The sequence below is a fragment of the Scomber scombrus genome, chromosome 4, assembly GCF_963691925.1.
Source record: "Scomber scombrus chromosome 4, fScoSco1.1, whole genome shotgun sequence".
Taxonomy (NCBI): domain Eukaryota; kingdom Metazoa; phylum Chordata; class Actinopteri; order Scombriformes; family Scombridae; genus Scomber; species Scomber scombrus.
The window spans coordinates 22,201,889-22,214,326 of NC_084973.1; the positions used below are offsets into that span (position 1 = coordinate 22,201,889).

Genomic DNA, 12,438 nt, shown 5'->3' on the forward strand with positions numbered 1-12,438 from the left:
TACACAGGTTAATCTAAATTTAGTTATTTTCAGTGTTTAACATGTTTTACAGTCGAACAGAGCAATGTGACAAATATTACTCTGCTTATTATGGTCTTGGGAGTCTCAGGAGGAAATAAACCAAAATGACTATGAAAAGAATTCATATTGAATTTACAGCTCATTATCATCTTAATCTTATTCTTAAAGTTCTCTGATAAATCTGGCTGATCGCTGTGAGGGTTAAATTGATACCCTGTGGGTGTTTGAAAGATGAATATCATGTAGGAAAAACCGAGAACTGAACATTTAAGCTGTTTTTTATACAGTCATGGTTTTGGCATTCAGAAACATATTTAAACTTTACCCAAAGGACAACAATATGTCAAAGTGTTTTTCAATAAATCTTTCACAACAACAACCAAGACCAGTACAGAAAATAGTACCTTGGCTTGATGCTCTATTCTGTAAGGCGTCTGTTGGAACTGTCTGATCTCTCTGATGATGTGGGAAATCTGAGGAAAATGTGTATTTTAAGTTGATATCAGTACAGTAGACAGATAAATTGCACATTGTACATTTTGATGCATGTGTGTGCGTACCATCCTCATTTTGGAGAAGTTGACAAGACCTTCCTCTGTAAAATTGGGTGTTCCCTCCTCAATAAAGGCCAGGTCTGTCAGGTACATTCCCAGGTATGGCACACAGGGAGGGTTGCAGCTATAGATAGAAAAGCAGTAAGCCACATAAACAAAACAACAAACAAATTTGCACACACGACACGTACAATAATATCATGTCTGAAAAGTCTTACTTTTTCAGGGTCTCCCTCAGATTTTTGAACCTTCCCTCAGAGGACACGGTTTTTCTGCAGTTTATCCATCAGGGCTTTAGTCTGGACACACAAATAGATATTTAAAATCAGAAAAACACTACTTACTCTGAAATACAGAGAACAAATGAGACTGGTGCATTAATCTCTAGACCACTTGCTCTCAATAGAAGACAAAATCAGGGACAAAATGACTAAATCAATTTGCTTCAAATTGCTAGCGAGGCTTGGTATAGAGACAGACTGTCTGGTGATTGGATGGTTATGGGTTTAATCGATTTAGTGTTCATCAGAATTAAGCAAAGGGCAGAAACTGAACATTACAGTTAAATGCCTTTCTGCATTGCTTTGAACTTTCCAATGATATCCATTCTCCCAGGGGATACACATTTAAAACAAGTAGTTACCTCTAATAATCTGAAGGTAAACTATAAAAATGGTGTATTGATACACTGCACTTACTTGTGTTATGCTTTCTGTATACTTTTTAGATTTTAACCACAACAAGATGGAGGATACCTGTTTGCTGATTTTAGCCCAGGTTTTCTTTAAACGATATATGGCACTGCGATTGAGTGCAGATGTGATCTCCAGTAACACGTTGTAGTTGTTGAGGCAGCGGCAGATATCAGCTACTGCTACCCACTTTTCTATGGAGCTGGCCCTCGAGCCCACATCGGTATGGGTCATAATCTGTGATGCCACCAGATTACTCATCTTTTACATAGAAGAGAACAGAGAAAATAAAAATGAATTGTACAGGATATTTACAGAGAAGTCCAAAACAAAAAAGGAGCTTGAAGACATTTTAAGAGCTTACATCATTGAAGTGTTGACTTGTTTTCATAATGTATGGTGTCCTTTCTGTCTTATCAACCTTCATCCAGCCCTGGCCCAGGAACTCTCTTACAGAGGGAGGATAAAGGTATGTGATACATCCAAGTTAGCCAGGAACAAGATCCAATCACTCATACTGAAATGTGGCACAGTAATCTCACCAGATATGTAACTTTATTTTAGCTAAAACCTATGATGCAGCAAGTACAGAACGACAGATGCTGTGAAATACTTTGCTCAATCAAGAACTGAACAAAGTGTGGATAATATATTTTTGTATGAAAATCTTGTATATAGCCAGAATATAAACACTTGACAAAACTAATAAACAGCATTGCTTCTAAGACCTAGCTGCATTCCTTAATTGTTAATCAATAACAAATTCTCAAGATAGCAGTACAGTGATTTATTCTGATGTATGAAATGTAACGCTATGGAAAAATTTGTTTCATTAAATAGAAAAAATGCTAACACATTAACATCTAAAAAAGCATAATGTAAGGATGCTTTTTTTAAAAAAATGTTATGTTAATGTGTTGTCCACCTAACTTAACCGACAAAAGGGGAAACTGGGGTAAATCACCTCATTTCCAAGATGTATTATTCAATAATTAAATGACTACACATGAGTCATTTTTACCATCAATGTAGTAGCAGTTTACAACATAACTAGCCAATATCATATGGAAATAAAAACATCATCTTTTCAAACACAAACTTAAAATTTGGAGTTATGAAGTGCAAATGCAATGCCTCAGTTTTCCTTGGTGAGGGTCCCTCTAAAAAGCACCCTGAGTATGAGTCAAACTACAGTTTCTCATCACACACAGAATTCATAAAGTTGATAAAGTTTTGTTTGGCCTGATGCAGCTCACAGTGTGAGAGAGTTATGAGAGGACTGACTCATAAGGAATGCTCCTGAAGACAATGTGATCCAGCAGAGTGATTTGTTCAGCCAGCTCCATCGCTGAGAGAGACTCAAAACACTCCGCCTTTGGACAGTCCGCCTAAACACACGCATACCGAGACAAGCAGAGGCACAGTCCAGTCATAAACAAACACATAATCAAATAAACACAAATAACAAGAAGATATAAATATCTAATAGACAGACTGGCTGTGATGAATATGTTGTATGACAGCTGACAGTCCCCTAGAGACTGCCACAGTCGGGAAACGGTGTATTTATCCCTTCCCTATCCCAAGGCTTTTCACATATTACAAAGGCTATGGAGTATATCTGTGTGCAATAATCAGTCATAATTAACCCAAGACAATTAACGACACTCATATACGGGATGTGTATATTAGTGTGTAAGTGCTTTAGGGAGGCTGGTTTCATTAAACCAGCTCATCCCATAGAGCACCACATTAATATTCAAATAAAAGTGAAAGCTGTATCACCCCACTAGTCTGCAACAACAAGAGGTTTAGGTTACTCAGCAAAAGGTAAAAGTTCTCCTTCATATTGCAATTTACTGCTGCTTGATCCACTAACATAAAAAAACAAGTTAATCATGCAATTTTCTCACCATCTGTAATATGTCCTCTATCCTCAGCTGGGCATCATCCTGTTCATCTTGAGAAAGGGCACTAGGGAATAAAATAGAATAGCATGAAGGTTTTGTAATAATTAAAAGCTAAATGTAAGACATTATTATGGGAAGAAATCTTTAAGTGACATTCAGTGTTCTAGTCAAATGTTTACATGTTGCTGTCCAAGTTTCAAAGGGATGAAAATGAAAGCCACTGTCAACTCACCTGTAGCTTGTTTCTTAAGACTTAAGTGTGCCATGTGACTCCAAAGGCAGCTTAAATAATACTTGTTCCCAAACTGAGGGTATAATTTCACATGGTACACAATATTGTTGTATGTGAATTATGAAGTGATTTTCATTTTGTAGGTAGCATAAGTAATACGGGGATGGTAGTATCTTGCTTCTAAACTGTAAAGAAAGTGGTGTCCCTGAAGGGAGGTTGTTTTTACATGTGTCCCCATAGTATGACAAAACAGGTGTGTGTTTGTGTGTGTGTGTGTGTGTGTGTGTGTGTGTGTGTGTGTGTGTGTGTGTGTGTGTGTGTGTTTGTGTGTGTGTGTGTGTGTGTGTGTGTGTGTGTGTGTGTGTGTGTGTGTGTGTGTGTGTGTGTGTGTGTGTGTGTGTGTGTGTGTTGTACCTTAATATGTTGGCAGTAGCTTTTCTCTCCTGAGGCAGAAGGTCTGGATCTCTGAGCACTTCCTCCAGGAGACAGATCACTGACATCTTCAGCTCCCCATTCATCTCAAAATCCTAAACATACAAACACGCACACATACAAATATAAACTTCTATACTTGAATTACCTTAATCTTGACCTACATTTTATTCTAATCTTAAACCTAAAACCAAATCTTTACCCTTATACAGAAATAGAGGCCATATAAATGTTTCAAATTATGTCGCAATATCAGTGTTGTGATGTATTTTCTGGAAAATGAAATGAGAAAGTATTGGATAAAAATGCATAAAATAGCAACATAAGAATACAAATTCAGCTAAATAAAGGCACTAAGATATCAAATTGATGCTACAAAATTTCAGCATTGCTATCAGTCAGTCCTGCTAGTTCATTTGCAACACTGTCTGCAATTGCCTACAACTAAAGATATGAAAGGGATATCTAGCTAAGATGGAAAAACTCTGCACTTGACAAATTTATATCATTTTACTTCATCAGTGTGAAGTATAATGGCAACCGAAATAGAAGTACAACACAAACACAGACCAGAATTTCACACACATATTTTACACTAAAATATTGGCAAAATGATTCCATTATGTCTCTCCAAAAATTACTTTCTCTTGTTTCCCCAACTGACCAATCATCAATCACTGATGTATAATGGTTCATGTACTCCAACCATTCATTCATCTGCCTGAACTCCCTTTTTCCTTCCAGTCTTAATACCCTCGTTTACTCCTTTTTCCCCCCGTCGCTCTCATCCCAATTTAACTTCTATTCAAAGGTCAGTTTTAACAAGCATTTTGTTCTTAGGTATCCAAAGGAAAAATGTTAGTGGGTGTATACAGTACAGTATGTGTGTGGTTGTAGTTGCTTAATAAGCTGACCAAAGTGTGCCTGTCAACACAGCATTTTATATTATTGAAGAAAAATACTTGAAACAGATCGATGCAGTTAGACTGGAAGGACCTCTAAACACGGAGTCAGGCAATTACCTTGATATTCAATTCATTAGAGGCACCACTGTTTAGCAGAGGAGTAGGTAGGTGGAATGAGGTGGATGGAGCTGGTTACTCATCTGACACAGCAACAATATTCTGTGTGTGTTTGTGTGCATATGGTTGTTTACATGCTCGAGCGAGAGCAGCGGTGCAGAGAGATAATGCATCAGACACCTGCTTTAATGAGACCACAGACATTATTGACCTAGCAAAACAGGCAACCCCCGCCCCGCTCACACCACCACCAGACAGACCTGTGAGTGTTTGGAGACCCAGTGCCGCAACACATTGAGAACTCTGTTGGTTGCAGCTCGCCGGATGATGAACTCTTTATCACAAGTTCTTTCTGAGTTTGTGAACACTGAAGAAAACACGTAAACAAAAACAAGGAATGCGTTATCTTATTATTTTCTGATAACATAAAATGTCCAGTGATTATCTACTTACTAACAGCATCAGTAATGCATCAGTAACAGCAAACAATTTCCAGAAAGTTTTAAAGGCTCCATACACCCAAACTGGATGAAGTCTGGATAATCAACAGTCCATTTTCATATATGACTATATTAATTTAGTAGGACATAGTTCCATTAAAACTGTTTACAGCGTGGTGTGAGGATAAATAATTGTGACATTCTTTCTGGAAAGAGATCTTGCTGTTGGATTTTTTTATACTATTAATATAATTTTTCAATAGATTGAGCACCACAAATATCATTCATCGCTAATAGATTGGGATGGCAGAAGAAATCTCGGAGACGAATATCTCAAAACCTGGACAAACAGACCAAAACTAAAACTGAGAAAAAGTGAAAAATACATTTAAAAAAAACAGACCCTTTGTTGTTTTAATTGCATCAGTCTTTTAATGGTTCCAGGCAGCTCTACATCTACGAGTTAACTAAATATACTATAGTTCATAGTAATGCAATAGATTTTAAAGTAAACTACAGCTAACAGACAAATATAATGAAGAACACAATATACAGTCTACAGGAAATTAATGCAAGTCAATGTAATGTCCTCTGAAGTGACGGAAACACTACTCTGTGTGTGTGTGTGTGTGTGTGTGTGTGTGTGTGTGTGTGTGTGTGTGTGTGTGTGTGTGTGTGTGTGTGTGTGTGTGTGTGTGTGTGTGTGTGTGTGTGTGTGTGCGGGCGTGTATGAATTTAGTTGTGTACTGTGCCCACTGACGGGATACTCTGCAGAGAGACACAGCCAGGCACAGATCCCTGAACGTGTATGTGTGTGTGTGTGTGTGATTGTACCTGGTGGTGAACCGTGTCCTGCTGCTGCAGTAGCGATAGCAAAGGCTGAAGCAGGAGAGACTGAGCAGCGGGAGTTCTCCCCTGATTGGACTGCAGACACACATACACATAATTATCTTCAGCAACAACAATACTGTTATAATTTCTGTTGCATATATCATCAAGAGGAGTGCATTAAAGTGTATAATAATTAACTTTGATTTCATCCTAATGAACCATAATTACAATGGTCACACATTTAAATATATATTTTATGTGACGTTTTCATTTAAATGTCACATTGGCTATTATATCAAAATACTTTTTCATGACAATTACAGCTTTGTGAATTTTCCTGGCAATATCTTGATTGAATATTCACAAAAGAGTGAAAAAGTCACCATCAGTGTTGCTTTCACTATTATAATCTTTATCATGATTATCACTGATGATGAGACCTTCAATAATCAATATCAGACATAATTGTCATTATTGTCACAGACCGATAACAGGTATCCTCTGCGTTGTTGGCAACAATATTTTCAACAAATAGTCATCAGTTTTAACTGAAATTATCATCACCGTCATTATCATTCAACTCAAGCTGGCCAAGAGTTTATTGGCTCTGCAGCTGTCCTACATGTATGAGACACTCCTCTTAAAGTCCCTTTAAATCACCCAGAAAGTCTGTTTAACCAGGCACACCTCAAGGAAAACCATCCCAAGAGACAGTATGCCATGGTCTGGCTGTGTATCCTGCTTCTGTACTAAAGATGTCAGGCTGCAGGTTCAGGGATCTGTGCCTGGCTGTGTCTCTCTGCAGAGTATCCCGTCAGTGGGCACAGTACACAAATAAATTCACACACGCCCACACACACACAAACGCACACTAACCTCCAGGCTGTCTGTAGCGGAGGTGTCGAGGTGTGGAAGGGGAGCGACATGGGGACATGTCTCCTGCTTCACTGCTCTGAGGAGACTCTGGGAGAATTTTCTCCAGTGACACTGACTCCAGCACAGCTAGACAGGAACATAAGATAACGACAAGAGTAACAATGATGATGACGATGATGATAATGATGATGATGATAATGATGATGATGATAATGATGATGATGGTGATGGCCATTAATGTTGCTGCTTTACTGGAGAGAAGAACTTCATCATACTTAGGTTTGTCACCAAGCAGAGAGCAATATACCCAGTTGACAACATCGAGACTTTAATAGTTCTCTGAACATTTTTGCATGTGTGTGTACATTAATTTGCATATACAGTACTGTGTGTGTGTATCTGCATCCATATGGACACACATGCCTGTGTTTCATACTTTATATACATGGAAAAAGCTCAATTAGAACTCCAGAAAAAGGTCTGAAGGGAATTTCACAACACTAATGATGTCTTGCTACTATTTACTGTATGTTATGCATTTTGAGGTTTTGTTTTGGCAATAAATATTTTGTTTTATTCCAGCAAGACTTCTAATATGAAATTAAGAGAAAGACAAGGATGGACCATTTGATGATGCCCTTCATCATTGAAGCACATGTTCAGTAGGTCCCATTCAGTGTGCAACAACTGAGGAAAGCCAAGAAAAGGGCATCAACAGACTGAAAATATGATTGTACGTACATGTACACACACATAAATACTCTGACTGATTAAGAAACTGAGAGGCAGTAAGCAGAGGAGGTGAGAGTAACTGGTGTTGGTACGAGCACTAATGGCTCTTTGTCTCCTAGTGAGCGGTTAGCAGCTGTCACACATGCACACGCTTGAACACACACACACACACGCACCAACACACACACACACACATGCACATTGTGTGTGCACATGCTAATGAGGGTCTAACTGCAGCTTGTCCTTGCTGTGTTGTTTCAAATGCCCTGACGCTATCTCTCTCCACTCTGAGAGGGCTGTTTAACCACTACTATTAGAAGATCTGAGCAGCTTAGCTGACTCAAGCACACAAATGAAAGGAGATAATGATGTCCCATCAGGTGCCTATTCTGCTCTTACAGGGAACACTTCACACTGTGTCATTTTATGAGTGACCCCCAGCTTTTCCTAACTATTTCATATGCCGGCTGTTTATGTTAATGTTGAGTCACAGAGGAAATGTAGCTTATAAACGTAAAGAAAAAACTGCACGTCATCCAGCTGCACATGGCAAGAGACTGTACAGAGTACAGAAGCACTGGAGATTTTTTTTAAAACAACAACACTTTTACCACATTTAAATCAGCCAATGCTTCACAACTTTCCAAATGACTGTAACAGCCCACAAAATAATCATTTAATATTTGTTCAATTTGCTCCAAAACCTTGTTAACATACTCCCTTATAATTTGGAGTAAAGTTGTTGTCACTGTTACTTTCTAAATTATAGTTTAAAGAAACAATAATCATAGTCAAAAAGAACATAATTGCCTTCTTTGGTACAGAAAGTAATGTGTCTGTGGAATAAGTACAGAAAATGACAAGAACTGGAAGCTGGCACTGGTTTAACATTCACATTCACATTCACATAATTCTTGATTTAAAAAAAGACTTTTAGACTATTGTATTTTGTCAAAGTTCTTGTGTGGCTGCTTGTGTTTAGACATTTAAGAATGTATTAAACCTAAAAGGGTTTCACAAAAAACATGTAAGGTATAAAAATGATTATAGTTAAATAACTCAGGTATCATAGTAGTACCATTAATATGCTCTAATGTACAGAACAAATGTTTTTGCACAGCATTAGTGTTCAGTGTATTTCAGCTTACCTCTGCGGATGCTTCGTCGCAGTTTGCCACAGAAGGGGTCGATCCTTGGCAGCTCCTCGCCCTCTGCAGTCGGGCAGGGACTTTGGTCCGGGGATGTGGGAATGGTAGGAACTTGGTCCTGTGGTGACTTGGAATTGTTGGGCGGGGGGGAGGTGGAGTTGGGAGGAGGAGAGGATGTAGTTGGGGTTGGGGTCTGAGGTGTCGGGGGCTGGGGGGTGTGGGCAGATGTTGGGCTACTGGCAGCAGACTGGGAAGTGTTGTGGTTTATGCTGTAGTTGGAAAGAGGACTGGTTAGGTCAAGTCCCCCAACCCTGGCAGTGATAGGTGAGTGGAGGGAAAGCTTCCGTGTTCGGACAGGCGAGGAGGTGCGGGACGGGATGGAAAGAGGAGGCGGAGAGGAGAACTTGCGGCAGAGACGAGGAGATTTTTCGTTTATGTGCTCACCACCTCTGTTATTCTGATTAGTAGCGAAGAACAGCTCCAAGGATCTGAAAGGGGGAAAGAGGCAATATCTTAGCAAAATAATAGGAGATTTAAAAGCAATAAAAAGGGAGTTTAGGGAAAAGGATGAAAAGTAAATGCGCAATTGCAGCAGCTCAAAAGAAGATCTTGCTTGTCTCTATAACCTGAGCGATAAAAGGTTTGGTCACAAATTAATTTCATCATATTGATTTTATATATTCCAAATACACAGTATTTCTGGTATCAGGCCAAAAAAAGGCATGAGCATTTTAGAGCATACTGGGTCAGCTTAAGGCACTCAATGTTAAATGTTGGGCATTTAGCTGATATCCAGAGTGACTTATAATGAAAGGGCACATCCATTGCAGCCATAAAGTACTAGGACAGTGACACAGCCTTTAAAGATCTCTGTCAACATTATTTTAATGGTGTTTACATTCACATCAGATTAACTGTAAATTGTTACTGTACATGGTTCCCTATTTTTAGAGCCAGAAAGGTAATTGGAAAAGTTACTCTAATATAAACCTAAACAATATCTGGTTGCAAATACTTGACGACGTACGACCCACGGGCACCAGCACACACTAAGTGTCTTCACTGTACCTGCTTCTTTTTGTGGATTTTTCTATTCAGTCTGGTCCTCAGCAAGTGGAACATGCTCATTGTGGTTGAAGTCAAGTGACTGACTTGGGTTTTGTCAAGAAATGTTCACTGTTTAGCCTTAAAAATAATTGATTATCCTAAAATTGTGGGTCTATGTATAAAAGGGGCTACTATTATTTTGGTACCTGATTATATGCCTAAATTGAGAACAGACATAGAGAACTACATTAAAGGGGGTGTAATCATGCATAGAAAAACACAGCCATCATTTATTCCCACAAGCCTGTTATTCAGCAGGAAATAGGGGAACAAACTGCATCCCAGATTGAAAGAGGAAAAAATGAAAAGAGGACAGAGGAAGGAAAGAAACATGAGAAGCAAAGACGAATACATTAGATGAGAGGAGGAAGAATGTTGAAGCAAGCGGTGGAAGAAGAAAAGACAGGTAGCAGAGGATACTCGCAGAGAGAGAAACAAAACTGACTGTCTAGGAATGACAAAAAGCATCCAAGCCTTGTGGAAGTGATGCTACAGCGAGAGAACATGCTTCACGCTGGCTGCAGGTTCCTGTATTCATGCTTAACGTTAACCTAAAATGTTTCCACTTGCAGCCCCCATGAGTTGTTGTTGTCCATTCATATAAAGAGATCAATAATGGAGAGATGTCATGCATCAGTTACCAAGACCAGAGGGGAAGAAGAAGAAAAGGAAGAAAATGGGTCAAAGAGACAGAAAGTAAGGACAAAGAGAGAGAGAGAGAGAGAGAGAGAGAGAGAGAGAGAGGTTGGTTACTTGGACTGATCCATGGCTATCTTCTTGATCTTCAGACTGTAGTCAGGACAGATGGATGAGATGGACAGACGGTCATATGAGTGGTACTGTGCCCTGTAGTTGGAGGGAACATGAAGAGACAGAGGGATGGATGACAAAAAAACAGTTAAATGGATGGCTGTGATGGCTGGATTTAGACATGAACAATGAAAAATGAAAAATGCGAGTGGGAAATGTGACAGATTTGGAAGATGGTTTGAGGGAAGATGATGAGAGGATGATAAATGAATATCCAGGAGGAGGAAAGGTGTGCTTGAGGAGGAGGAGGAGAGGCAGTGTGTGAGTGAGAGAACATGTAAGCATATGTTCAATCTCCCAGATATTGACACATGACCACATGGTAGAAAAATCCAGTGCAAAAAGGACACACAGAGCTGAGTCAAAGTCAGTGTATCTTTGTGTTTATGCATGTATGTGAGCATCTGTTTGTGGAGACACACCTCCAGCTACAAAAATACAAAAACCAAGGGGCTTTTGAGCCAATCAAACGGGGGCATTTAGGGTGCAGTTCAGTTCTAGGTTCAAGAAGTGAGGTTCAATTTTAATTATCTGTAAAAGCATGATCCAATCCAACAAATGCTGATTAAAACACACTACAATAAATATCTGCAACAAAAAACGTGGACAAAGAACCACTAAACTACTACTAATAAAAGAGCCTTAAATTTAAATACACAAGGTTAAAAAGGTTTCCAAATAATAATAACTGTTAGAATGCATTAAATCATGTCCTCTTTACAAACCTCTGTACTGTCTTTTTGGAGAGTGAAGGAAATATAAAAGAAAAAGAAACAAAAGGTTGACTAAAATAACCCTTGAGCATGTCTCATGTGTCCCTCTGCGGTGACATTACGGGCCAAATCAAAGCAGATCCTGTTCAAGTTAAGCCTTAAAAACGTTATTTCTGCACAACTCTGGTGCATGGATGAGTCCTCCCAGAGGCCACAAGCCATGGTCAGTTAAGCTTTACATACAAACCTGTTGTTGGGCAGAGGAAAAGAGGGAGCTTCCAGTTGAAAAGCTTAGATAAGTTAAGCTAAGGAAAAAGTAAAAACACACAATTCTGATGCAGCCAGAGATGAATAATAAGAGAGATAGAGCACGGGAAAAGGAGAGAGAGAAAGAAACTCCTCATCTAACACACAATAAATTCCTATGACTGTGCCAAAAACTTTGTTGAAGCATCTGTTCTGCTGGCGTCCACACACAGGCTGTTATGTTTTTCGGCCAGTATGTATTTAACCTTGTGGATAGCAGTGTGAGCTGCCTCCTGAGTCCAAAACACGGACCCACGTCTGACTACATTTTTCACAGAATTAAAAAAGACTTATTAACTAATAACCACTCCAAACACATTTACGTAAAGCCTATATACATTCTTGCACATTGCACAAACTTGAACAAACACATATATAAATAGACACAGACAAACATTGATTTAAATATATGTGCAAACACACCCACAAATTCACATTCATGCTCATTAAAAACATTATGGAGTCCATATTTGTAAAGGTGCAATATGGGAAGATTTAGGATGTGCCTTTGCCTCTGTGGTGCATTGTGTGTACACATTATACAGAGCTTTGCCTGCATCTACATTTGTGTCTGTGCCATTTTTTGTGTCTGTGTGCACATTTGCATGTTTA

At 39.0% G+C, this 12,438-nt stretch overlaps 1 protein-coding gene across 1 annotated transcript in view; it reads right to left on the reverse strand.

Annotated features, from left to right (window-relative positions):
• Window positions 1–12,438, reverse strand: part of LOC133979366 (ras-specific guanine nucleotide-releasing factor 2-like) — a 46,445-nt gene that overhangs the window by 5,414 nt on the left and 28,593 nt on the right. Inside the window, 14 exon segments of the mRNA XM_062417878.1 lie at window positions 426–494; window positions 582–699; window positions 794–846; window positions 848–874; window positions 1,331–1,528; window positions 1,632–1,716; window positions 2,552–2,655; window positions 3,181–3,241; window positions 3,824–3,936; window positions 5,124–5,230; window positions 6,138–6,227; window positions 7,011–7,136; window positions 8,891–9,378; window positions 10,751–10,843. Of these exon segments, the coding sequence (XP_062273862.1) occupies window positions 426–494; window positions 582–699; window positions 794–846; window positions 848–874; window positions 1,331–1,528; window positions 1,632–1,716; window positions 2,552–2,655; window positions 3,181–3,241; window positions 3,824–3,936; window positions 5,124–5,230; window positions 6,138–6,227; window positions 7,011–7,136; window positions 8,891–9,378; window positions 10,751–10,843 (1,732 nt within the window).